Source organism: Corvus brachyrhynchos, unplaced genomic scaffold, assembly GCF_000691975.1.
Source record: "Corvus brachyrhynchos isolate BGI_N302 unplaced genomic scaffold, ASM69197v1 scaffold194, whole genome shotgun sequence".
In the NCBI taxonomy this organism is placed as follows: Eukaryota; Metazoa; Chordata; class Aves; order Passeriformes; family Corvidae; genus Corvus; species Corvus brachyrhynchos.
In genome coordinates this window covers 4,449,299-4,476,824 of record NW_008237890.1, presented here as the reverse complement: position 1 = coordinate 4,476,824, position 27,526 = coordinate 4,449,299, and the positions used below count along the sequence as shown (strand labels likewise).

The 27,526-nt window shown below is 37.3% G+C and overlaps 1 protein-coding gene across 6 annotated transcripts in view; it reads left to right on the top strand.

Moving 5' to 3' along the window:
• Nucleotides 1–27,526, top strand: part of NFIB (nuclear factor I B) — a 263,106-nt gene that overhangs the window by 182,430 nt on the left and 53,150 nt on the right. For all 6 annotated transcript variants that reach the window (XM_017732876.1, XM_017732878.1, XM_017732877.1 and 3 more), the window contains exons 3-6: nucleotides 9,262–9,315; nucleotides 20,186–20,254; nucleotides 22,328–22,448; nucleotides 24,288–24,406. In XM_017732876.1, the coding sequence (XP_017588365.1) occupies nucleotides 9,262–9,315; nucleotides 20,186–20,254; nucleotides 22,328–22,448; nucleotides 24,288–24,406 (363 nt within the window). The remainder of the gene's footprint in view (nucleotides 1–9,261; nucleotides 9,316–20,185; nucleotides 20,255–22,327; nucleotides 22,449–24,287; nucleotides 24,407–27,526) is intronic.

The following is a 27,526-nucleotide window of genomic DNA, read 5'->3' as shown; positions in this document are numbered from 1 at the left end:
TAGAAATTGGGAACTTAAAGAAGTGAGGGATATGCTAATGTGAAATATACAGTGAAAATTACAGAACTTCAAAACAGATGCTGCCATGTGATATTAACCACAAAATGACAGTTATGTTGGGAAGGCACAAATGAATATGGTCATATAGGATTTGATACTTTTTTAGTAGCTTTTGACCAATATGACTGCAACAGCAGTACTATTGCTAGTAGGGAGATGAGGAGCCTGTGGGAAAAGTGTTCTTTAAAATTCCTTTGTTTTAAACTTGAAAGTCACAGTTTAAACCAAGATAACTTTTTTTTTCTTTTTAAGTTTTATGCTTTAAAAATAATTCCTTGCATTTATTTGCAGAACATCCCAACTCAAAACTGAGTTGGTCATATATTTGTATGTATGTGTTAGTCAGTTCTACATTCTTCTGGGGCACATCATATGACTAGGTACTTCTAATTTTTATCTACCGTAAAAAGTCAAATTAGACAGAAAGTTAATTCATAGATCATAATTTTTTTATCACTTTTGCTTCAGTACTTTCTCATTATTTGTTAGGAACTTGTGTATAAACATGGTGCCTGTGAGCACACATGCAATTACTATCAAGTTATGAACCACTGGCATGAAAAGGTAGGGTGATTTTTCTCAGCCAGTTCTTGTATATTACCTACTTAGTGCCCATTGATAGATTTAATCTTTCTTTTGTCATGGCTAGTTTTTTTTAATTGTGTGTGTGTTTGTGAATATGGGTAGGAAAAGTGGTGCATATTTTGTCTATTAACTTTTAGATTACAGCAGATGAAATTAAATCCACCTTATAAAGAACACATGTATATACTTCCATTTGAGACATTGTTTTCGAAAAGATCTCTGATAAAAAAATGTGTTGCTTGAGGAACCACAGAACCATGGCATTCCTTATGCCCCATGTCTCTTAGAAGTAAGTTAAGTAGCATACGATTGTAAATTTCTGAACTGCTTAGGAATCTGTCTTTTATTACTCTATGATTTAGTGGAGAGTGCAATGCATGTGGAAGAAAAAAATGCAGATCTCTCCTACAGTATTTGTTGAACTATGCTATTTTTTTGTACTTTTAAACTATAATTTACCATAAAGTGCCTCGTCCAAAACTCACTGGAGCAACTTTCCATTGATTTTAACAACCTTTGTCATGTTAAAAAACCTGATTTTTTTCTTCATCCTGTCATTATCCCTGGCGTAAGAATGTTGTCTTATGTAGTGGAAATGTGAATTTTATCTCCCTGAACTCTTTTTGCTTTACTGCTCTACAGTTCAACAGAAAATGAAATCCTGATTGCATGGGACTCAGTGGTAAAATCTGCATTGACTTCTCTGAAACCAGAATCAGTGCAGCAGGTCCAGGTTGGATGGTGGGAAGAATTTCTTCACAGAAAGGGTGATTAGAAATTGGAATGGGCTGCTCAGGGAAGTGATGGAGTCACTGTCCCTGGAGATGTTTAAGAAAAAACTGGATCTGTATCTTACTGCCATGGTCTGATTGACAGGGTGCTGTTCTGTCATAGGCTGGACTCAATGACCTCAGAGGTCTTTTCCAACCTAATTGATTCTGTGATTCTGTGAAGATCTCAGCAATATACATTGTATAAATATCAGGGTCAACTCTGTCTTACAGAACAGAATAAAATGGACAGTTTATTATTTAGCTGAAGGTATATTCAAGGAAATTCCTATTATTTGCTTGCAAATATGAACTTTTAAATTAATATAGTCATCATATAATTTCTTCCTTCTCTAAACATCACAATAAGTCTTCCACTGTGTTCTGCATTTTGCTTTTGATTTTCTGAAGTATCAGTAATAAAAGCCCTTTATGAAACATACCTTAACAAAAAAGGTCTTCTTGGTTTCCAAAAACTACTTCTGAATATTTCTGACTATAGCTAGTATCCTCCAGATGGAGAAAATTAAATATTCGTATCTCATCTTTTCCTACTGAATCCAACAAGTTTTGGAAAGAAATGTCATTCTTTCACATTCATCCACATGTGGCTTGATACCTATGTAAATCTCTTCTTAATGTACATGTCAAAAAAGAGCTCAACTAATATTATGAGGTATGGGAAATATTTGTTTCAGGCCATGAAAAAATGTAACTCTTTTCTTAACTTAAAAATACGTGTGTGTGTGTGCGTGTGTGTGCGGGCATACATAAATATGTACATATTCCATGCACAACTTATAACACAACTGGGGAAATTTTTTCCGTGTTCAGTATGAGCAACATATGGTCTTTATAAATTGTATAAGGAATATTTTGAATAAATAAGTGTTGTGACTTATTTCACATAAACAAATAAAGGAATTTAGATTAAAAAGATAAATCTATGCATGGGATATAAAGCTGAAAATCTTACTATGGTTATTGCTATTTTTGTTTGCTAAGTGCTCCTAGGTCCTTGAATTTCTTTCAACTATATAAAAACTGGATTTACTCCCAGAGCTCCACTTCTTAACTAGGGCAGTTTAAAAACTAAACAAGGACTGAGTCAGTTAATTAATTTAAATGAGATTACAAATCAGAAACACATTACGTAATGTTGATTTAATTACCATTTTTTATTTACCTAATTAAAATACTCTGAAGGAAAGTTAACAGTCTTGACAATGCCCGGTTGGGTGACTTGGCAGAGGCAGATCTGCTGATAAAAGGGGAGGTGAAGCAGGGAGCCTGCCATGACCTGTTGTGCTCTGACGCCCCAGCCCGTCACATGGCACCTTGCTGTCAGCCCACGTGGCACTGGCATTGCCCCGACAAGCCCAGGCATGGGGATGCTCCTCCAGTGGCCGAGACATGGGGTTTCAGCCAACCCTGCTGGCCACAGGCGACCTTGTCTGTGGTGGGAGGGCATGGGGGCATGTGGGGAGATGGGTCAGCTGATGGCTTCGTAGCTCTTGCTGTGTCCCCACTCCAAAGCAGTTTTAAATTAAATGAAAACAGACCCCAGCTTCTGCTGACTGGCCTCACCAGCTCCCAGCGGAAAGCACCTCCATGGCCTGAGCCCTGAAATCTTTGTGAAGTGACATGCCTGCTTGGGCTAAAGCCTAGGTGCCACCTTAGCTTTTTGGGCAAGCAGTCAGCTCTGTTCTTTGCTGCCTTTTTCAGTTAGGTGATGGTTAGATGGCAGCAAACTTTTGAGGTAAAGATTCTTAGTCACTGTTACAGCTCCTGGTGCAGTACATGGGTGCTGATGAAGCCTGCCTGAGTGGGTTCACCACATCCAGCCTTCAGGGAAGCTTCTGCTGTTGCACTGGTCTCCTGAGAGGTCCCTACCATGTCTCCTGGGTCACTTCTCTATGCTGTTTGTTTACCACCAGTTGTATGAACAAGAAGTACAGTAAAAACGTATAGGACTAGCCCTTCATGTAGTTACCCAGTGCAATAGCAGAGCTGTCTTGTGAACCCAGAAGTTCTTGCAGAATAAGGGTAGCAGAACGGCGTTATTAAAAGAAGTCACTGATTCAGTGCTGTGGATGTTTTTGGTCTGGGTGTCATGAGCACATATTGCTAACAAGTATATAATGTTGGGAAAAGATACAAGGGGAAACATGTCTTTCTCACAGTGAAACCCTATTTGTTTTTTAAGGTGCTGCTTCCTCCTTGTGTGAACTGTGCTTCATACCATATATCTTCAGGGATATATAATCATGGAATCCTTGAGGTTGAAAAAGACCTTTAAAATCATGAAGTCCAGCTGTAAACATAACATTGCCTAGTCCACCACTAAACTATGTTCCTAACTGTCACATCTATAGGTCTGTGAAATACCTCCACGGAAGGTGGCTTCCTGACTTCCCTGGGCAGCCCATTCCAACGGCTAGCCACCCTTTTGGAGAAGAATGTTTTTCCTAATGTCAAGTCTAAACCTCCCTTGATGCAACTTGAGGCTGTTTCCTCTTGTTTTATCACTTGGTACTTGGGAGAAGAGACTGACCCCACCTGCCCAAAACATCCTGTCAGGTAGTTGTAGAGGGCAGTAGTGTCCAGCCTTCTTTTCTCCAGGCTAAACAATGCCAGCTCCCTTGGAACTCCTCACAGGACTTGTGCTCTACCAAACAAATTGGTGGTGGTGAACATTTTATCAGAGGAAATTGGACAGCCAAAATTTTATGGAGAAGTATTTGAATTAAATGTAGTGATCTATGAAAATGTGAAAAATAAATCCGCCCTCAAGTTGACATACTTATGAAAACAAGATTGACACTAACATTTCTATGTTTATAGCAGATTTTCAGCAGATACTTAATGCAATAAACCACTTTTAGCTTGTTTATACCATAAATTAGCTGTCCTATCGCAAGAGTTGGTGTGAATAATGGTCATAAAATTGTACAATAATTCTCGATTATCAGAGAAATACTACACAAAGAAAGACACTGCTTTTGCAAAATGAAATTGTTACAAGTGTTTGTGAAGTTTGTCAAACCAATCGTTGCTTTGTCAAGGTAAAATAGTGTTGGCAGTAGAAGGTATTTACGTAGTAAAAGTAGGGTAATAATAAGTAAGGTAATGATTTAAAGTACAGTGATGAAATCATTTATTTGTTTGTTTTATGGATTTTTGCTGCTCAGGTTATTTGCTTTGGAGGAGAGGAAGATGTCTTACTTTTCTTTGCTATGGATGTTCCAAGAGTCTTTGAGAGATCAAGAACTGATTAGGCAGGAGAGATCAAGAACTGATTAGGCAGGAGACATCCCCAGGTCTCTACCACACTATGGTAACCTGTGAGCCTGTGATTTTCAGGGGTACAACCATATGCCTCAAGCTTTTGATGTCAGACGGCAAAGTAATCCTGACAGTCTAGAAGGTAGTTGTGATTCTTGTTCGTGATAGTGACTCTATCAGCTGTCAGGTCAAGTTCTGTATATGAATGTGAAAGTTTGAACAACATCAGACTGACACATGATTTGGTGATGGGTACATCTCTATGGTCCCTTATCCCCCATACCAAAATCACAGACTATCAAAGAGCAAGGATGTATTTACCTGTTGGTGAATGATTAAATCAGTGTCTGTCACCTGAAAACAACTGAGACTGATCAAAGGCTGTCTCCTAGCCTGTGGCAAATAGAAATGTGTTCACCGAAACCACTGAGAAAGTTTATTTCATTAGTGTGATGCCTACTTATTTCTACTTATTTCCCTAAAACATAGCTCTAGAAAGTATTTTCAGATTTGAACAGATTCTTCTGCTACTTGTTTTCAATGCCTTTGATATTATGCTCTTACAGAGAGCCTTAAAACCAAAATTTTTTGTACAGGATGGGGCATAAGGAAGGTACAGCATAGCTTACTTTTTAAAGAGAGTGTCTTATCAGCTGAAAAGTGAAAGATTAGATTACTAAAGTGAGCAATACTAAAAATCCTTCAGGAAGCTGGGGAACAACACTGTGACTTGTTTGGCTTTGCTGGCGTGGGCATCTTTCCTGCTTGTCAAAGACAAGGTGGTTCAAAGGGAGAGAGCATCTCGTCCTTGGCTGTATGGAAAACCACCAGCTTTTTTTTTTTCTGTGCCTTATGAAGCCAAGACATTTCTTACTGTACCACAGGGAAAATGGAAACTTATATTCTCACTTGAAGCAGGCCTCAGCAGTCAGTTTGTCTTAGCTCTGGCTGCATTGAGTTACCTGCACTCACAGATGCTCATTGCGATCGACCCCTAGAAATGAAAACATAGGAAAACAATTAAGTATAAAATACATCAGCTTCTTGACTCAATCTTTCATACAGTTTCCTAGAAACAAGAGCAATTTGAGATAGAGTTTGGATGTCTTGGTGATAGCCATGCTAAATCATGGTAAGTTATACATAAAGTGTATCAGGGTTACATGACCTGTTAAAAGTAAAGGCTGGCTTGAACCTGTTTTGTATAAACTGTTCATCCATGGGGCAATAACTTACCAAGGGTAAATTGGATAAGTCAGCACCAAGAAGAGCAGAGCAGAAGATATGCTACTGTAGCTGTGAGCTGTATATGAAAACCATTTTGTGGAAATGGTACGTGTAGGTGACCTTTTGCTCCATATCAACAACAACAACAACAGCAACCAACAACCAACAACGAAGTTCCTAAGGGAACTTACAGCTGGGAGCTACCTAAATGAAAATTATGAAAATTTCCGTTTCATTGCATAAATATGATGGAATTTTATTTGTTTTTTGTTGTTTATCTTTTCATCCAGCTTCTAGTTTAGGAAGTTGCTTGGCATTTGGGTTTCCTTTTCATGGTTTGGTTTCTTTTGCTTTTGGTTGTTGGATGGTTTTTGGATTTTTTTTTTTTTAATATGCAAAAGTTATTTGCTGGGACAATTGAATGCAAATCAGCTAGACAATGAGTTTGGTTTATGTCTTTCTCAATCACTCTGGAAGAAAGGGCTCATGTTGTTAATTAGTGATCTTGTACAGATGAGGACAAAGAAAGATTTAAACTGTCTTAACATGTCTTTTTTCTTCCTTAGCTTCTGTGGCTTCCAAAAAATGCTTCTTACTCCCTCTTTTTAGCATTGCTCCAATGTATCTGTTTATTCAGTGTTCTCTTTATATGAAATTATTCCGATAATTTAATCCTGTAATGAACATGTTTCTTTTGTACTCTGTAAAGCTATTTGCATCCAATCGAAACAGAAGAGTGCTTTATAATTACTGACACTGGTAAGAGAATTGGATCATCACAGGCGGTCTCAAGTCTTTCATCTTGAGGATCAGATGCTTCTCTGTCTTTTAAGTGCAGAGTTCCATAGGTGGATGCTCTCATACAGAGTAAAATTCTTTGCTTTTTCAACTGCATTTAGTAAAGGGTTAGATAAGTTGCTTTTCATATTCATCTTTGGTAATTCTTTCATTTCTCAAAATCTCATTGAGGTCTCTGAAAACACAGAATGAGAATCAATATGTAAAAACCATGATTTTTCAGTAGTTAACAAAACCCAAAGCTAAGTCTGACTGGAAAATTATAATAAATGGCCAACTGCTTATCCCTATAATTAGAAAATTCTTTGCTAGGTTTCTAATTATAACAACAGGTGTTTAAACTGCCATTGATCTTTAAATCCTGAATCCAGAAACTAGGAGTAAAAGCAAATTGCTGCGCAAGGTCTAAAAAATTACTTCACTTCGTGCTTCTTTTTAGTGAACTTTAACAGGAGAAAACTTCAAAGGTTATTTTCTGGTAGGCCTCATTAATTCAGTTTCAAGTCTCTGTGATCCTGAAGCTATGTTGTTCAAGCTTTATTGGGTTTATCTACTACCAAATTGACACTTCATTTAGCCACACATCTACAGTAGTTTTACACTTGGACCATTGCTGTGTAAAATTAATCCCCTCTGATAATCTGAATTTAAATATCTGTATGTACGGTTTGCAGAATCAAAAATGTCTGTCAGAAGAACATTAAATTCACCCCCTGCAGGAGGTTGAATTTCAACACACAGAAAAAAGGACGATTCTCCACAGATTGGTCCATATGTGGAGAAATGTTATATTTCTAACATTTCTTGTAGCTGATTAAGTTTTCAACTTAACTTGATTGAATTCTTTTAAGGGAAGTGCTGTATCATATCACGCAAAGAACCAGACATACTGAATGTTAACACACTGTGCTGCACAATGGGATTCCTAAGAGTACCCGACTGCCAAAACCATGGTAAGGGCAGAATCCAACCTGTGTGCTTGCCCTTCATGTTTCCTGCCCAAGGTTGAAGAAGATAGATGAAATTTCATGGGAAATTCCCTATTCAATGTGTATTTTATTGTGTACAAGAGTGATTTAATTCAGTATTGGAAAATTTAGTTGTGTTTCTTAATACCACTGGAACTGGGTTTCACATGCGCCTTGGAATTCCAGTACTCAGGTAGCTACTCAGATGTATATGTTTTGGGACAACTGCCATTCAGATCAACTTAGTAGAACTTGAGCTGTGAAAAGGATTTCCATCTCAGTTAATATCTTCTGTAGAGTCAAGCTTGTGTTAACTTAAAGTGCTTGAGAGACATGTGAGTTTATGTTTATGAAGCTGCATAGGTGGCAACGGACTGAAGTTCTTGTAGCAGGTAGAGGGAATCTCTCATTCTAGGCTGAGGTCTACCTCAGCTATAAGAAGAAGTAATGATAATTGAAAGACAAATATTTGTTGATATATATTTTTTTTCTATCTTTTTTTATTCTTTAATTTGGGCACTCTAAGAAGCAATGCATTCAACAACTCTACATCCATCTGGAGTCCATTTGGTGGTAGCAGTTTCTGGGGTGCTATGATGCAATCTTTTGGTGGTCTTATGCTATTAATAATGCCACTGCATTTAAGAAAATCGGTATTTTTTATTCAGACTCTACAACAGCTCAATTTTAGATGCCTGTATATGGGACAAATAACTGTGCTTCATTTATTTTCTTCCTCTCTGCATTTTTTGTTTCTTACATCTTTGATAATTTTTTGCTGTAGAGCAGGTTTTTGTTATATTATTGATATGGGAATACAGTGAAAAGTAGATGGTTTTAAAGACAACTGATTTTATGAATAAGGTTATAATTTATTATTTAGTGTATTAATATGAAATTACGTTCTCTTCTTGATTCGTTAGGTGCATGTATTATAAAAAGAATGCAACTTGAAGTCTACAGTTTTTGCATTTTCTTAGTTTTTATGTTACATAATCTTAATTTCACAACAGCAGCTCTCACAGGCTAGGAACACAAAGACCATATTGTATTTAAACAGACTGTCATATCCTCGTTGCAATCATGAGTCTGTGGAAGCAAGTGGGCCTTTGTGCTTTAAGGAAAGGCTAAAGCAACAGGACTTATCACTGCAAGCACCACTAGTTGCCTGATCCAGTGTGTCTTTCTGGTCATTGCCTGAGAAGAAGTTACTTCTGCTTTTCTATTATGCAATATTATATTTGGGGGATGGAGGGAAAGGGAATGAAAAGGTACCCTTGTAAATGTGTTTACAACTTGAGTATTTGCCTGAATGACTCTCTTGTCCTTATTCAGTGATCTACAAGTTCCTCTTATTAGGATCATTGCATCTTTCACAATGTTTCTACATCTGCATAAAATAGGTTACGTATAGTGTGTTTGTTCAATAATGCTTCACATAGAAAGTCAGGGAAGTGACCTTTAAAGAATAAAGTAAAGCATTAGTTTAATAGTTAATAGAGGGTATTTAAAGGTTGTGAGATACTTGCAAAACAAATTATTAAAATACTTCTTTCGTTTCTTTATAGATTCTGGACAACCAGGAAGTCCAAGCCACAATGATCCTGCCAAGAATCCACCAGGTAAATATAAGTTCCAGAACATGTGCATCTAACATTGTTCGGGAACAAAGATACTACTGTTAATAGCTAAAGAAAGTGTAATTGGGCAGCAACCTATCTTGCACTGGTAAGTATATATAATCAGGACAAGTGGTGATACTTTAGTTCCTTTAAACTGGCAGTGCCTCAATTGCAGTTTCATCAGTATTCATTTAATCTAAGGAGTTTTTCTTTTGTTTCATGGTTTTTAGAATTTTCTAAGTGGGGCTGGTTAGAGGAGTAACAAAGCAAGATCCCAGATTATTTTTATAAAAGTCTTCAAATGCTACCAGTTTTCTTTCATCCCAGACAAAAGACAATTGACCTATGTCTAAACTCTGTGACTGAGCTAACAGATCTTTTACTTTTCATAAGTGCTTTATAAAATACAAATGTGTTAATATAAAATTATTTTTTTGGTATCAGCTCAGAGCAGTTTTCTAACATGTTAATGGGTCATGGCTAGTGACGCTTGAAATTTCTTTGAGAGATGTTAGTGTAAGTGGTCCTTCAAAGGACTTTTTAAAAATGAAAATAAAAGAGAAAGTCAAACCCAGACTTTGCCATTCCAGTCTGTTTAGACAAAAGGTTCCTTGTATTTTCATGAGGTTATCCTTCTAATCAATTGGGCTGTGCTAGTAAATCTTGTAAACCTTTGCCATGTTATGAATTTTATCAGAGTAAGACAAACAATTGTCACAGACACACTATCACTTCTTAATGAGCAAGAGTGACTCCAGCCACCACCAGCATGTTGTATCTTCTCATTTTTGCTCTCAGAAGATGTGTGTATCTAAAATAAGCTGCAACTAACTCAGTTTGACCTTCTAAATCCAAAATGAACCATATTCTTACCAGGAAGTAATTTTTTGTCGCTGAGCTCTTAACATATACATGGATATTTTCTGGACCTGTTGAAACATTAGGAAAAACAGCCTGCTTTGTGATTGTACAATTTTGTAGTATGCATATGATCAAAGTATTCTCTATTTGTGAAATATGTCATGTGTGTTGTGTGTGAATACCCCAAAGGGGGAGAACCATCAAAGATCATTATACAAAAAGCCATATTCCTGTAATACAAACCCCAGATACATATACTTGAAGATAGCAGATGTATTTTAAAGGTAAGAGGGCAGAGCAAGTCAATAAGACCATTCTAAGCTCTAATGCAAGTGATTTTTTTTTCTTCAAGGGATGATGCAGGCTTGTTACCAGTTTCAGTTGGAGACTTTGATCCTGTTTCTTTCCAAACTGTGTGGGATGTTAAGAGTGAAATTTTATTTTTCTATCTAATACATGCCATACATTATATTATGTAGAATAGTGGTTTAAAAACCCAAACCAACAAATTTACACATAAACTAAATATGAAAATTTCCTTACAGATAATTACAGTTTTTGAAACTTGGAGCATTTAGCTGTAGAATATTTATTTTGATTTTAGAAAATCTCTGTGAGTGCAAGAACAGACAAATGCATTACCTTACCCCTTGTCGTTTTGAAGGATCCTTGGTATCTGCTGGGTTTGGGAAGCTGATGGCAGGGTCAGCTCACCTTCAACAGGTCTTAAAATTCTGATTTTGAAGTACCATTTAGTATTTGGAATAGAAAGGTAGAAGTACATATTTTACTAGTGAGGCTCACACCCTATAGTGAGTCCAGTCTCTCCAGCCCCCAGTCTTAACTCCAGTAAGGAGTACTCTTGCTGTCAGCAAGAGAGCCTTGGGGAGGCAGCAGACAAGCTGTATAGGCTTTCTTGTGGCAGACTTGTGGGTCAAGATGTAATGTTTGACAAACTCAGCTGCCTCCAGAAAGGTGGAGGGACATAGAAAGCAGATAAATCTGTTGCTGATTTCATCATGAAACTTCCTGCTTAAAATAAGAGCATAACACTTTCTCATGATTTGGAGTCACTGCAGCCAGTATTATTCCTTTATATGCTGCCAAGTAGGGACAGAAAATAGAAGTTGTGTCTTACTTCCCTTGAAACCCTTCATTTAAGCAGAGGCAGAAAGATAATTGAATGTCATCTACTGGAAGATACAAGAGCTTCTAGCTTTGTTCAGCTTCCCTGTGTAATACTGTTTTAGACTTAAACTGGCAAGGTGCAAGTGCTGTGGTTTGTGGGACAGCAGAATACAGGACTTCTAGGGTTGTGCAGGAGAATGAGAGGGAATTGCATGGCATTCAGCTTGTCTGGGAAGAGGACTGCTGTCCTATTCTTTCCTACTAAACTTCACATAATTCTTCTTCTTATTATTAGAGCCAGACAGTAACTTCTGTCAGAACGCCAGAGGATATCCACTCTGAGATTTCTTTTGAGTCCCAGGCCAGGAGCATGTGGACTGGTAGTGCCAGGAGGGTTGTTCTATCATGTTTTGTTCTAATGCCTGTATGTCAAGGAGCCAGGATGCTGGCAAGGGATTTGGATGCCACCACCTTCACAAAGATACTGCCAGGGAAGAGAATGCTGGAAACTGAGTGGTAGTTGGCAAAGCTTTGGTGTTAAGAGTGGGTTTTTCCTAGGTTTGGCGAGACTGTTGCATTCTTTAGGGTGTCTGGTAATTTGCTGTCCTCACAACAAACTGGAGAGAGGGTAGCGTCACTTTCCAAACAAAAGAACACTAAGAGCACTTGTTGGAATTCTTTACAATATGTTCCTAAAAATATACGGAATATTTTGATGGCCCAATGCAGTATTAAGATGGTGTAGCTTGTGGTGAAAGTGGTACGTACCTTTTGTAGCTAAATCCAGGGGTATCCTCCTCTAAGTTTTATTTTTCAATAACTTTGAATTATACTTTTATAATACATATTTGAAAATATATATTTATATTAACATATATTTTTATATTTTTCAAGATTGAATCTTGCTTTGCAGAGAGCTGGGTTGTAAATGTCTCTTCTCTGCAGGGACTATTAAGTAAGTTCCAGACAGATAAATGTGCTGAGTTGAACTGAGAGAAGAGAAAAATCAGAACACTACTATTGTCTGCATCAGCCATTAAGTTTCTGGTTATCTAAAAGTTTGTGCTGTGCTAGCACAGTCCTAACTAGTAAAAGTTTACATGCTTTAAAAGAGACAATGGACATGATAATGGCTCCAGTGAGGGTGTCTGAACAGATAGAGGCACACCTGATTAATAAGTTTGAAAATACTCGTATTTTTGCACACTAAAAACAAACACCAGTAAGCCACAAAAACCAAATGCAACCCAAGTACTTTAGGCCTTTCTTGTTTCTTACTTTGTGCTCAGAATGCTCTGAGCTACTACTGAAGCAATCTGTTAAAGATTACCTAGTGCAGCAGTTCCAGTGTAATGCTGCATTATTATTTGCTCCCTGCAAGTCCCATGGGTCTTTTATATAGCTTAAAAAAATCTGAAAAATGAGCCTTCACAAGTGTATCTTGAAATAGCTGCAGTGCTGTGGCAGGATAGGTACTGAAGACTGAAGATGTCATCTTTCAATAAGTTCATCTGTTAGGCATAAGAAAATTATGAGGGCGAGTAAAAAAGAGAAAAGTGTCTAGAACTGTAAGAAAGCTAATGACATTGACACCAACCATAACAATATGATCTTCAGAGATACAATTCTTACTAGCCACTTCTTCTAGGTAAGGATTTTCTGGGTTTTGCTTTGCTTTGTTATTTTTTCCCTTTCTGCCTGCTGGCCACAACTGCTTGACGTTATTAAGGCTACCTGCTATTTGCCATTGGTCTGAGGTTGCTGCTTGGCAGATTTGATTTACTTACAAGCTGGCATTAACACATGTGTGTCCAGTTTTGCTGTGTTGCTCAAATCTTTGAACACAGCCTTTTTAAGCTACTAAAATAGGGGTAAGAAACAGCAATATTGATAGAGTTAAACACTGTCTGGATGGGACAGTAAGCAGACTCAATTTGCCGTAAAGCTTGCAACCAGTCTCTTTTTGTATGGGTGCCTTCTAGATTTGGAGCCATTTTTGTCCAACACTGGGCAATACAAAAGACAGCTTTTCAGAAAGTGCAAAGGAAACCTAGCTGTCCTGACACAGACAGGTACAAGCCTTTTTGGTGAGGGAAGATGAGTGTGTTCAGATTTTTCCTTTTGTCCAAGCAGTTGGGTTCAGAGGTTACTAGAGCTATTTCCTAGCAAACAGCAAGTTTTTTTTTTTTTTTGGCAAGGTGCTAGATTTTTTGATTGATTGGGGGTTTGTTTTGTTTTGTTTTGTGATAGAATTTATTCCATTTTAGCTGGTTAAAGAAATACTTTCATATAAATTTTTCTAACTCTATAAATCAGTCAGAATGCAGAGATCTCAAGTTTGAGCCTGTGTGCTGATGAATATTAAATTTTTTATATGGGGTAACACTTTTAGATGAAGAGATGGACAAACTGTCCCTGCCTCTTGCCTTTCATTACTCCCCATTGGTTCCTTTCTTTCCTCCATGATACGCCATGATATGTTTTCAGGGAATTTCCCTAGAGATAAAATCCTTAATCTGAATGAGACATAGGTAGTTGAATCCTCAGCCTCACTGCTCTGGAATGGTTTTTCTTCTATTTTCCCCAGAAATTTTATCCTAGGAACCACTTCCAAAGCAGACCTGAGTGAAATCACCAACTCTGAAGTTCATATTGTTTTGGTTTTTTTTAATTAAAGAAGGTGTTGCCAAAAAGCTTGCAATGAGCCTCACCTATCTCTCAATATGCAAATATATCTTGCAGCTGTAGAGCTCCAAAGGCTTTCCTTGCACTTTCATATGGGCTAGCAGCCATAGGGAGAACATTTTTTGGGATCAAGCCCTAAGAAATGTCAAATAAATTTGCCTATATATGTCTTTTTCAGATAGGAGTATTTTCAGTTTTAATTTTTAGTGTGTGTAGTTTCAGAAATAACTTCTGAAGAGGAACATGGTATCAACCTTTGCACACTTTTGGAAATGCAATAAACAAATGCCTTTAGGTTTTGAATGTCTCAGACTACAGATGGTTTCATTATTTTACTCTATTGCAATCTACCCTCTTGTGGATGGAGAATTAGCCCCAAAATTAATAGGAATAGAAGAGATATTCCCAGGCCTCTTCACTGTCAGCAGCTTTCCTTGTGGGAGCAATGGTGCCATGGTAGCAGTTTAGGGAATTCAAACAGAATTGTATTTAAATAAACACATATTTCCCTCTTTTTCAGCATGGAAGTGGATATCCTGAGATGCTTGTTGTTTCTCATATGCTTGCAGCCGTGCCATCTCAGATAGTGATCTTCAAACAAAACAGGGTTGGGTTTGGTCAGGGCTTGATTTTCTGTGAAATTCTCCATTTCCCAAATGCTCTATGAATTGGTAATGTCAGTGATTGAGAGATGATACTTTTCTTTATCAGCTTCCCACCACTGAGCTGGAGGGGGGTGAGGCATTCTGGGGTCAGTGCCCAGCTGTACTGTCTCGGCAGTCATAGATCTGCACAGGTTGTACAGTCCCTTTTTCCAAAAGTAAGAGTTTTTGGCCTTTCAGGATGGTTTGGAATTTGGTGTGGGTAGTTAATACCGTCTACTGGTTTAGGATTACTTTTACATTCTTGTTTGCATTGGCTGTCCTTCTTTATGAACCTGCTGTGTGAATAAATGATGCTGTGATCAATTCTCATGCTGATCCAGATGCCATTGTCCAATGGTGGATGCAATGGTTTTTACTTCAAAGCATGCACAGAGAAAAAATTTACTAAAAATTCTTATGTTATGTTAGAACTCCAGAAACCTTCTTTGGCATCAGAAAATTCCCTTTTGGCACCTGCTAGTCCTATAGCTGTTAGAAAGTGGTTCCCCCAACTTTTTCTTGAATCTCAGCTGTAGTTTTGGTATAACCTGAGACCCTCTGGAACAGAAAGCAACAGGCATTTGTGTTACTTACCCTTTCTGTTTCTTTCTAGGTTTCAGGGCAACTTACTTGAATTCTAGTAATGGATTTCAGAGTCCATTAAAGCTGGTTTTTACTTCAAATTACTGCTACACAGAAGACTGTTGTGGTTCTGGCTATAATTTTGAGAGTATCAAAAATCTCATTTGTTTTTGAAAGTGTCACATTTGGCTTTCTAGTTCCTCATCATGCTAAAAGGTTCTATGAAGTCAGGGGATCTTTTTACAAGTTTGTTTCCTGTCCCAGTTACAACATTATTGCAACTTTCAGGATAAAAGAACCCCAAAAAAGCTGTGGGTATGCCACATGACTGGGGAATGTTGTGTGATAACCAAAATAGCCTCAATCTCTGAACAGTCCTTAGTTCAACTGTTTCAAATGATATAAACACTGAAATTTTCCACTTCTTGGCAAATATTATCCACCCATAACTGCCATTAAGATATTCTATTTTGGTAGTAACCTGCTTCTGGTACTATTTTTTGGATACTGGTTTCAAAACGCGTGCAGTAAGACAACAAACTGCATGTCTGCTGACTGTATTTTGACTTATGAACAGTGTGAGACTAATTTTTCTCTACCACTTCTGACTGTAAATAGTAGCTGTACAAAGCTGTAGCCAGCAGCATCCCGAACATTACTCTGCATAACTTAAAGTTTATGTAGAACTGTCTGCTATACACCAGGCTAAAGTCTTCAGCCTTTCTTCTCACAGTAGCTTCTTTTATAAGTTGCTCAAAACCAAGGCAGTATCAATGAGAAAACGATATTTATAATAGTACCAGGAAAAAGTTTTATGGTTAGGCTCTAGTCAATATCCAGCAGAACATAAACAGGCATTCTATTCATAAAAGTACAATTAAATCAGAAGACATAAAAAGACTGGTTAAAAATTTGCAAAGCTAAACGTCACTAGTAAGATTTTAAGTAATGTGAGAACAAGCTTGTTAGAGTAATTGTTTGGGCAAACTGATATTGTTTTTCAGTCAGTTGAAACTGAAATTTCCTCCCCCCCCCCCCCCCCCCCCCCCCCCTTTTAAGTTTTTTGCATGGTTGAAACAATTAAAAGCTACACTTGTAACTCATCTCTTCAAGGCATAATACAAGGCATAGTGAGAAATAGACTGGAATATATATAATGACTAGAGCAGTGACTTCTGTAGCAGTTGGAGGCATTGCTGAAAGTTTCTCCCTTTACTGACTGTACACAGGAGCTTGATCAGAACTGCTGCTTCGCTTAACCTGTTTATCTTTCATCCTTGATACCACTGCCCTGGCCATTGTGGAATTGTATGGAAACTGTATTGTTCATGAGTGAGTTTTCTTTAAAAAAGGCAAGAAGAGAAAGATTTTATACTCACTATGTAAAAAAGCTAGAACAAAATAAAAAAGATCCACTTTTTATATGGGTTTTGGAAGTTACTGACTCTTTATACAACATTGCCCTACAGTGTTTTTTTCAGAAATGCTCCTTTTGTAGAAATCAGATTTTTAAGAATAATAAAATGCATTTCAGAGAGTGCTGTCTCTCTGGCAGGATGAGTTTTATTACATAATACTCAATGCTTTTGTTAGGCTTGAATGATAAAGACAGCAAAGTGCTATCATGACCATCAAGAGATAAAGTAAATCGTCTGTGAGGAATACAAGAGACTTATCAACTGCATAAATGTCTGTACTGAACAGATCAGAAACACACACCAGGAGTGCTAATTTAAGGCTCTTTAACATATTAATGTAAACAGTGCATTAGGGAATGGCAATCAACAAAACTAGTAAGACCTATACTGTATGAAGTATCACCACATATTCTTGTCTTGCATGAAGTGTAGTAATGTGAATATGAATGTTAACTCTTACTCAGTAGTGTGATCAGCTTCACCAGGTAAAAGGCAGTATCTCACACCATACACAGAGAAAGTACTATACTGCTTACCTTTTGCATACAGTCTTGCTGTTTAACCTTTATCTTACATAGAATGCATGTTTCCACAACAAATTACAGCAATTTATTGGCACTGAATATTTTCCTCTTGCACAGCTGGGAGCCAAGAACAGTTCTGTAGCATACCCACCATAGATTATCTTCATAACTAGGTGAAACTGTTGAAGTTCACTGGTGTTGGACCTTAACATATACCCAGAGGCACCATTGGAGTCCACCTGCCCTGTTCGAATGTAAAGCTCAGGATGAAGTCGCTCAGTGCTATGAAATAGATTGTTTATTGTTGCATTAATTGTTTAATAACAATTTGTCACATTACATAGAGGAAAAAGTCAAGTTGTTTTTCAGGTTGATTGAGACTGGCAAGAGCTGTGTCATTATTTTTGACCCGTTCCAAGGCAGGATGCAACCTGGGTGAAAGACATGACCCATCAGTCAACAATGCATCCTTTTGTGAGGGGATGATAGATGGTGGTTCCACTTGGTGGCAAAATACTTTCCCCGCTCCCATTTCATTATCACAAGGAGAGAAACACTGTATTGCTCTTTATATTATTTTACATATAAAATCAAACATGGGCTTTTTCTTCTTTTAATATGAGCCTTGGGCCTCGTTCTCACTGTAACGATAGCTTGATTAATCTACTCTTGGCTAAAGCTCCTCTCAAGTTAGTCTGGCTTGAATTAGAGACGTTGTGCTTCAAAGTAGTCATGCTTGGATAAACAGCAGAGAAGTTCAGTCATGTCTCATTACCAGCTTCAGAGCTGGCTGCATGGTTGTACACTGGCTTTTAGCCACACTTTGCTTATGAGCCAACTAAAATCAAGAAACCATTTTCTCTGGAAATCTCCCTTCTGTGTAGTACTTTAGATTGTTCCTGCTGGAGGAAATAAGCAGAGAAGGGAAATATTGTGATTGCTTGAGGAATTATTAGCATCCATCCAGCTTGCCTGTTCTTAGATTAAAAAACAGTAACTGAGGAGGAAAGTAAAAGTGAAAATTTACTGTTTGCCTTTTTTTATTTTATGGGTATACCAAGTTCTGTCAAATAAAGAAGTAAGTATTTCAGAAGCCATGTCATGTTTTCATCCACACAAAAACCACAGAGAAATGGTGCAAGAGAATGCAGAAAATAAAAGAGAAGGGCTCTTATTTCTTAGACACTGCAGAAGGGCTGGCAATATCCAGGTGAAGGACGGTAAGAGAGGAATAAGTAATGGATATGGAGAAAATCTGTTGAAAATGAGAGAGAAATATGAAAGGAAGTGAATTAAAAAGGGAGGGAGACCCGAAGAGCTACTGATGGAAATAAAGATGTGCAGGAGTAGTGTATGAAGTGACATTGACTGGAAGATGGGAAGATGAGAGCATCGGCAGAACACTGTTCAGGATGATCCCACAGGCCTACAGTGCTCTGTATACCCATGGCACTTGGTCATGGGATTGTTCTCAGCTGGGAAAGGCTGCAACTCTCCTATAGGTCTGACAGAGTAACAGAGATGTTGGGAAACGTGCTTGGTTGGATGTGTTCCCAACAGTTTATACCTGCACTGGTAAATAATATCAGAGGTGCTAGGTGAGGCAGATCTGTGGGACTAGTAAGCAGGGAAAACCACTCTTTTTGCTTATGCCCTCCGTCTGACCCTGGAAAGTAAGCAGAGGTTTCTCCAGATATACCAAGGACAGACCTCTCAGGTGAAGTATAGTGCTTTTACAGTCATTTTTCTGATTATAGTGGCCATGTTTTTGCTAAATTTGCTACTTGAAGATAAAAGCAGTAATTTCCAAAAGAAATCCAAAGAGAATAGTACCAAACCACCTTTTTCTAAATCAGTAGATATTCCAGTAGGTGTACTTTTTGTTTGTTTGTTTTGTTAGTTAAGACATCTAGAATACTTTTACTCTTTCAAACATTTTGAACAAAAAAGTGACAGTTTATTTCCAAAAGAAAAAAAAAACTGTGTTAATTCAGAAAAGAGACCAGAAAAACCACAGTAAGAAATTCTTAGTGCACTGTCTCACATGAAAAAAACCAAAAAAGTAACACTGTTGGAGCATCAATGTACACCAAGTGTAGTTACTATATTACTAACTATAGTACTATGTTCTAGTTACTTATATTATTACCTATAAAAGGCTGTAATGCCGTGTAATCTCAAATGCAGTAGTACAGCTTTTGCAGTGATTACTGATGTGAGGCTTCCACAGAAACATGGGTTTCTTAGCTCTCTGCATAAGGTTACTAGTTACACTACTGAGATAAGTCTTGATTATCAGCTGCTGTTTCATAGCAGTACTCCAACTTATGCCTAAAACTCACAGCAGGGAAGGTATATCATATACATTTATCTTAGAATAAGTAAATATAAGCCAAACCAATAATATGTGTTTTTTTAAACAGGTTTCTAGATATAGAATTCAGCATGTATATAAAACACCCCACTGAACAGCTCAGCTGCTTTGTTCAGTTCCTGTTTTTCCTGGAAATAATAGCAAACCCCTCATCTGCCTCAGAAATGTTGATTTGGTAGTGGAGGTCATACTGTAAAGTGACAATTAGCAAGGTGAGAGTTAAGTAAAAATCTCTTTAGCAGAAACATACACAAGGAGAGCACTGCTCTGTGATGAAATTGCTTATCCAGCTGATATGGGTCATAGTTCCATACTATGAAGATACTTTGAAGATACTAATAAAAGAAACAAGTTTTCAGACTTTTTTTTGATGGTTAGCTAGGCACTCAGTATATTGCTTGATAGTTTTTATATACTTTTAAAAAATTGCTTTATCACAGATCCTTAAGACTTATTTTGCACCTTTGCCTGAATTTCAGTTCACATTAGATCCTGTGATCAGCTTTCAGTGTACTTTGATCTGTGTATTATAGTTCTGGGACTCTGTTAGTACCATTGTTAACTGTGTATAAACCTACTTATTAATTCTATTTATAAAAATCCTATTTATTAATCTTCTCATTATACTGACTATGGTTCTGTGGTCCTTTTCAGTGTACCTTGAGGACAGTTTTGTGAAATCTGGAGTATTCAACGTGTCAGAACTTGTGAGGGTGTCAAGAAGTAAGTTAACATTTGTGTCTAGCCATTTCCAAAGCCTGCTATAAACAAGTGAAGGTTTTTCCCTTGAAGCTTTTTCTCCACAAGATGTAAGATGCATAGGAAATGCCTATAACCATGCACAATTTTGATATATTTGACTACAGTATTACAGGCCATCTTGCACATGTTTGCAATAAAACAAATAGATCTTCTTCTGTCTCTTTGATATTTAAAGATGGAATCAATTTGTTATATCTCCTTCAGTGCACCTTAGTGGAGTGACACATCAACAAAATTACCATATGGAGCAAAACCTTCTATTGTTAGACTTACCATTGTTTAAGGGTGCCCTACACATCCTTGGATATTGCTACAAGGGCTGGTTATTCTTTTTGTTTGTTTTTTAATTTGTAACTCTTAAAATAAAAATCACAGTATGGATGTAAAGTATGATAAACAATTTATTAAATCTTTGTGTTTCTTTTAGTCATAGCACTGGCTGTAACTGAATTTCTAATTACATTGTCTTGGCATCAGAAATATTACACACATGAATATGTAAAAACCCTCATAAAATATAAATATAAAATTACAGGTAAAGCTTGAACTGCAGAAAGAAAAACCAAGAGGAATATAAGATCTCTTTTGTTGAAATCTAACAATTAGTTATGATATTATAACATAAAACCTGTCCACATTTTCATTTTACATTTCTTCCTGACCCTTTCTTTTCTCCGTTTACTATCAACACTATTAAGGTATTTTTCTTAAGACTTCTTTAGGAAATGAAAAAGAATAGTTGAAAGTTATAGTTAAAAGTGTCCACAGTGATGATACCACCATTCAGTAAAAACTGAATGGTGCAGAAAAATCACTTTTCTGGTGAGTGAGGACAGAGCCAAAGAGGTACAAGTTTCCAAAATGTCTGTCCATATTCCACACAGGTGTTAATTCAAGCAGGGTCAGGATGCTTGAGGAATCTAATTAACTTACTGAGGCTTCAGATGCATGGGTTATTTAATTTACTGTGATCAGAAATTAATATTCAACAACTAAAACTATGTTAAATCCTTCAGCAAAACAGTGAGCATTCCCATCTTGCAGAGTTAAGGCATATCCTTTTTTGTGCTTGCTTAAGATATGGTTTTGCTGTTTTAGGAGGCTGAGGATGTGTGAATTATAGCTTTCTTTTAGTTGTCAGGTGGTCAAGTACATTTTAAAGTATCAGGACATTCAGGTTAAAAAAGAAACAATATTGTAATTATGCTATGAAACTGTGCATTATGCAGCTGTTATACATGATATACTTCTAATAATAAGCATTAAAGCATGTGGTTTCTGTGGGATTTCTTACCATGCATTTGTTTAACCTCAAGCCGCAACAGAGTGTACTTAAACTGTCAAGAAAAATACAAACCTTCAAATACATTACACAACATGCAATTATTCTTTTAAATGCCAAAGGTAGTTAAAATGCATGATGCACAGACAACGAACAAAGGTAAATACACCACAATACATAACACATATTTTATTCTTGAATTGCCAGAGTCCGTATGGTACACAGACCCTATAAGGAGGTGAAGGTAACACTGAGTGTATGTACTTGTGTGTAGGTGTGCATATGCAGAGCAGAACCTGTGGCACTGGGCGAAAGAAAAAGGAAGAAAACCAGCCTGTCAACATAGAAGGCTTTTATTAATACAAAAGAGTTAACATTAAGGGAAAGGGAATTTGTGTGTCTCTTTCTGTTCTTTAATAAATAATGTTAGCTCTCTTCATAAGCCTAGGCTCATTCATTATAGTGCTTGAGGTTTGTATTATCTTTTTCATATTGGTGATTCCATTTTATCTCTTATAAAACAAATGTATTATATCTGCATAAGTGCTAAAGGTTTTGTAAGCGCTAGGGAAGATAATTCACTTTTTAGATACATAATCATTGATACAACTTGTCTGTACTTGGTTTCCAAAAGAAACAGAAAATAAGATACATGTATTCACATCTTGATATTTTTCCAAGTGTTAGAAATAAAAAGATGGCTAAAAAGATAGAAGTTTATCTGGGAATTCTTATGGTGATGTGTTTTTCAGCACCCATAACCCAGGGAACTGGAGTGAACTTCCCAATTGGAGAGCTTCCGAGCCAGCCATATTACCATGATATGAATTCGGGTGTAAATCTACAGAGGTCCTTGTCCTCTCCACCAAGCAGGTAAAAACTTGAAATGAGTGCTAATGTGAACCATGTTTAATAGTGTAGGACAAGCAATTCACAAATCGGGTCAGCAGCCAACTGTTTTTTTAATTTCCTCTGATTTTGTGAGGCTAGCTTCTTATGTATGTTACCATTATCTCTGTACGGGTTTGTAAGTTATAAATCTTGTCATTTGAAATAGTGTCATTATTGCCTGTCACCTTGCACGATATTGAAGATGGTTATAAGTTTTTTCAGGGTTTGAAGTGCCCACTAAATCATCTGCCAAGAGAATAGCTACACATCCCAAAACTGTTGCTGAGCTGCAGGAAGGTCTAGTGGTTGGGAACATGCTGGCAGGGCTCAGAGTGGTTGCAGGCACAAAGGCTGTCTTTTCAGGGCTCCCTCTTGGACCTCTGTCTTGAAAGATATGTTTGGACAGATACTGTTTCCTCTAGAAAAGATGTTAGGCCAGGTGTATAAAGACAAGGTATTCTCATCCATAACAGCTCATGAAAGTGTTTTCTGCCACCCTCTTTCAGGGTCTTTTCCCAACAGAGTGGAAAGGAGGAGGAGCATGTGACATAGCTACAGGTTAATTTTTGTCAAGGGTCTCCCTTCACCTGCTACAGGCGAGTTAGTCTGAGGGACTCACGTCCTCCTTGCTCAACTGCTCCCTTCTCCCATCTCTGAGAGAGACTCCCATTTCCTCCCTTGGAGCTGCTGGTGGGCCCACGGATGTAGAGAACCTGCTGTGCCCTCCTCCTGACTCCCAGAGAATGTAGTGTCTGTCAGACCCCTAGAGCCCCTTGGTTTTCTGAAACTCTCTGATATACCATGAAATCACAAGCACTATAGGAGCTGTCATTGTCCCATGTTTGTGGACCTCAGTGAGTCAGGAAGCTGTCTGCACAGTGAGACAGGATTTAACAGGACATTCAAGGCGCTGACATATTCTTCCACCAGCATCTGGTGCTTCTGAGTTATTTTGCTCAGGTTTCCCTATTTAATTTCATCATATTTTCAGCTTGGCAGTATACCAAATGCACTTTAGAAATGGATGGATTAATTAGAATAGATGGATTAATTATCACAGGGTAACAGTAGCAGTTATAGTTGCAGTAGTAGTAGTAGTAATAATAACAATAATAATAATAATAGTAATAATAATAATAATAGTAATCATGCTACACTATTAAAACCTTCATCCTGGTTTTCTTTGGCAGTCAGTATAACAGCTTCAGTATATATTGCTATGAAGAAACTTGACTTTCCTCCACTGTATTGAAGTTCTGCCTCATTTTATATAGTGTGACTTGAAATATGGGCCTTTTGTTGTTTTTAATTAAACTAGTCAAAAATGAAAAGTGTTTGTTTCAGACTAGCCCTCTTTGAAAAGCTTAGGAGTTTGACCTGATGAAATACAGTAAACTACATTTTTTCCTCATTAACACATTCACAAAATTTCCTTTTCTACCTTTATTAGTAACACTTTCCAGTGACTTGCTACACTTCATGGTTTCTGCATAGTGTTTGGTACCTTCACGACCCAATCTTTCCTTGGTAGGCTACAGGAACTGGCTTCTTGGTTGTTCAGTGAAATGCTGGTGGACTTTCATATTACCCATTCATGCCGTCTTTGAAATATTAAGTCATGTGAAAAATGCAAATATATACCTGCATTACATATTATTAATAGCACCTGTGCAAGTTAATGTAGGCAGTAATATTCTTTTTTTTTTCACTTAGTAAGCCTAAATTACTCTCTATTAAAATATCTGTAAAGATCCAGGAAGTTTATATACCACTACTACATTTGTACTTTATTCACTGCCAAATCTCACAATTCTTCAACAGCAAAAGACCCAAAACTATCTCCATAGATGAAAACATGGAGCCAAGCCCAACAGGAGACTTCTACCCTTCTCCAAATTCACCAGCTGCAGGAAGTAGGACATGGCATGAAAGAGATCAAGGTGAGTAACATGGGATTATTTTACCTTGAAGTATACTTAAATATACAACAAATCACTGCATCACATTCAATTTCTGCAATAAAATGATGACTTTTTAGAAGAATCTTTTTTTTTCCATGTGGTGTATGTACAGCTTTATTTTGTGAAAAGATGAAAAATGAGTACTTGATATTGTGTATGCTGTGATCATGCCAGCAGAGTTTGGACTCCAGTGCTTTTAAATAAAAATCAAAACATCTGCTTACTGTGGTTTAGTCAACGTAAGAATACTCTGTTTTTGTATTACCATGATATGGACATTTAGTCTGTAGCTTGTGACCTGGAATAGATTCAATAGGCTCTTTCTGAAGAATCCACATGTAGCTCTCTGGACTCTATCCGTAGGTTGAAGGGTTTGGTAAGTGGTGGTATCTTCTGGGTTATCCAAAGCAATAAACATGCTTACCTAGAGAAAGAAAGTTGTGGCTATCAAAACAGTGAGATTAATTGTCATAACTTTCCCTCATGTTGTCTTGATGTTTTATAAACCTAGGTGCCAGTGTAGTCTTTTCCCTCCCCTTTGTTATGTGAGAATGTGCTTAAACTCATATATTTGTACAGTGTTGGTTAATGGATCCTGTGGCTGAGGTGCCGTAGCTGTCTGGAGAGACTGTGAAATGTAAAAGGGAAATAGAGAAAAATATGTGCAGTTGCTTCCTTTAGGGATCTTTCAGTGTTTGCCCTCAGTTTCTGCTGATCATTGCTCTCAGTTCTTCAGTAACCGAGTAACCCTTTGGTCTTACCTCATTTTTATATTGTTTTAAAGCTTCTTTAAAAAAAATATATTCTCTCTTTTATTTCTTCCTTCTGTTTTCTCTTTCATCTCCATGTGCAAGGAAGCATGTGGCTGGTATTTCTTTTAGCTGCCTTTTACTTTCACATTTCCATTATAGTTGGTCTTTTAATCTGCTTTTGCCTACCCTCTTATCTGTGTTCTTAACCATTACGCTGTTCTTCTCACTCAGTGTTAACTAGTCTTTTTCTTCATAATTTTTTTTGTACTCTGTTTCTCATGGAGGCTCTGATACTGTCTTATTTTTGACAGTTTGAAGCATTCACTTTTGAATTTTTTTTAAGATGTCTTGCCTGTGGTTTTGCATAACCAAACTTAAGAACAGTAAATAGGACTTCTGCTAGCCAGAATCTTCCTCCTTATGCACAATATTTTCCTCTGTGAATGCTACCTGTTTCGTCATGAAACTTTATTACAATTTTTCATGAAAGACTGGATCATACCTCAAATAAATTTTTTGCTTTCTAGATAAATTATTTCTGTAGTGGTAGGGAAAACAGCTCATTCTTCCTCTCTCACATATACCCATTTGTGAAATGAAGTGGTTTTGTGCTGCTGAGTGAGCTTCTGAGAAGTGCACTGCCATATAGACTCCTGAGCGCAAGCCCTGCTGACAGAGCCTTTCACAGACTAACTCTATAGTTCTCAAGTATCTCAACTACAATTTAGGTTTTGAATCATTCTGCTTGCAAAGAATCACATTCCATGAACACTGGAATTGTTCATGTTTGCATGAACTTCATATTACAGTTATCAGTAACGAACAATGTTATGATTTAAATTTCTTCAGTGTATTTACAATGAACTTTTACTTAGTTTCTGTGCCATTGGGTAGCTAGACTTCTGAGCTGAAACAGCCTTTAATATGTTCCATAAAACAGGGAACTCCAATATGAGGAAGAGAGAATAAAGAAGATAGACTTAAATCAGTGTGTTTTACTTTTGCTTCCTGGAGTTTACATCTCTCCCTGAATAGAAAAAGGTTCTTCTCCCATAGAGTGGTTGGGCATTGGAAGAGGCTCCTCAGGGAAGTGATCACAACTCCAATCTCAAAGAGTTCAAAAAGTGTTTGGGCAATGCTGTCAGACACATGGTTCTTGGGGCTGCCCTGTGCAGGGCCAGGAGTAGGACTTTGGTGATCCTTTGTGGGTCCTTTCCAGCTCTGGATATTCTATGATGATTCTATGGCTTATATGTATCTGTGTAAAAGCTCCTTTTGGACACAGATGTTGTACCATGATATCGCATTTATGGACACCTATTTTCTGTTTCCATATGCCTAAACAAAGATAACATAAATAAATTTTGGAGGTGGTTTCTATGCCAGAGATCTAACTTGTGCGCTTCCCTCTCACCTATGGTTATCTGTGTACTGTATGAGGTTAGGGATAAATGAAAAAGGAATAAGCCTTTTGAGGTCACATTTGTGTTTTTCCATTGTCAACAGGGAATGCTCATGTAGTCACAGCAGTCACTGCTTCTTCAGACAGTATCCACAGGTCATCAGCATCAAAAATGTAAATCATTTCACAGTACCCACAAATAAATATGTCTCTGGATATCATGTTTATGGGTAAATAGCTTCTCTCCCACTCTAGTGCAATTTTAACTTTTCTAAGAGAGACAACATCAGGAATAGGGTTGATACTAACATATACTGTTGCTCATTTCAGGTTCACTGTCTCAGTTTTTGAACGTGACAGAGAGAGGTCTCTAACTTCTGAGCTGAAATAGATTTGGTTTCTTCATCACTGTATCTAAATGTAATGTATTTTCATACGAATTGAAATTACATAGTTTTGAAAGGCTCTCATACTCATAATTTAGGCTTTTTGTATCTTTATTTAACTATTCCTAAAGTAACAGAAATATCATGAGTGTGGTAGTTTGGAACTGAATGGTTACAATAAGACAATGACATCTGAAATACATTTGAATAAAATATTTAGGAGTTTCCTAGGTGTCTGACAGGTATGTAACAGTTTTGATTGAGAGAATGAGACAGAAATTAATGGGCAACAGAGAAATGTACTGACATTAAAAATAGGACAGAGGAAAGTTTGCAGCAGGGTTAGATCAGCCTTCCACTGTTTTGAAAAACAAATATCATGAAGTTTAGTAGGTAAGAAGACTTTAAGGGAGAAGTGATTTTGTTGTATTCCCAATAGATTTTACAGCTTCTCTATGCAAGCGTGCATCATGAGGGTCAGGGACATGATTGCAGGAGTACTTGTGCTGTAGCTGGGATGTAGCATTTGTGAAACTAAGACAAGGAGGTCTAGCCCAGT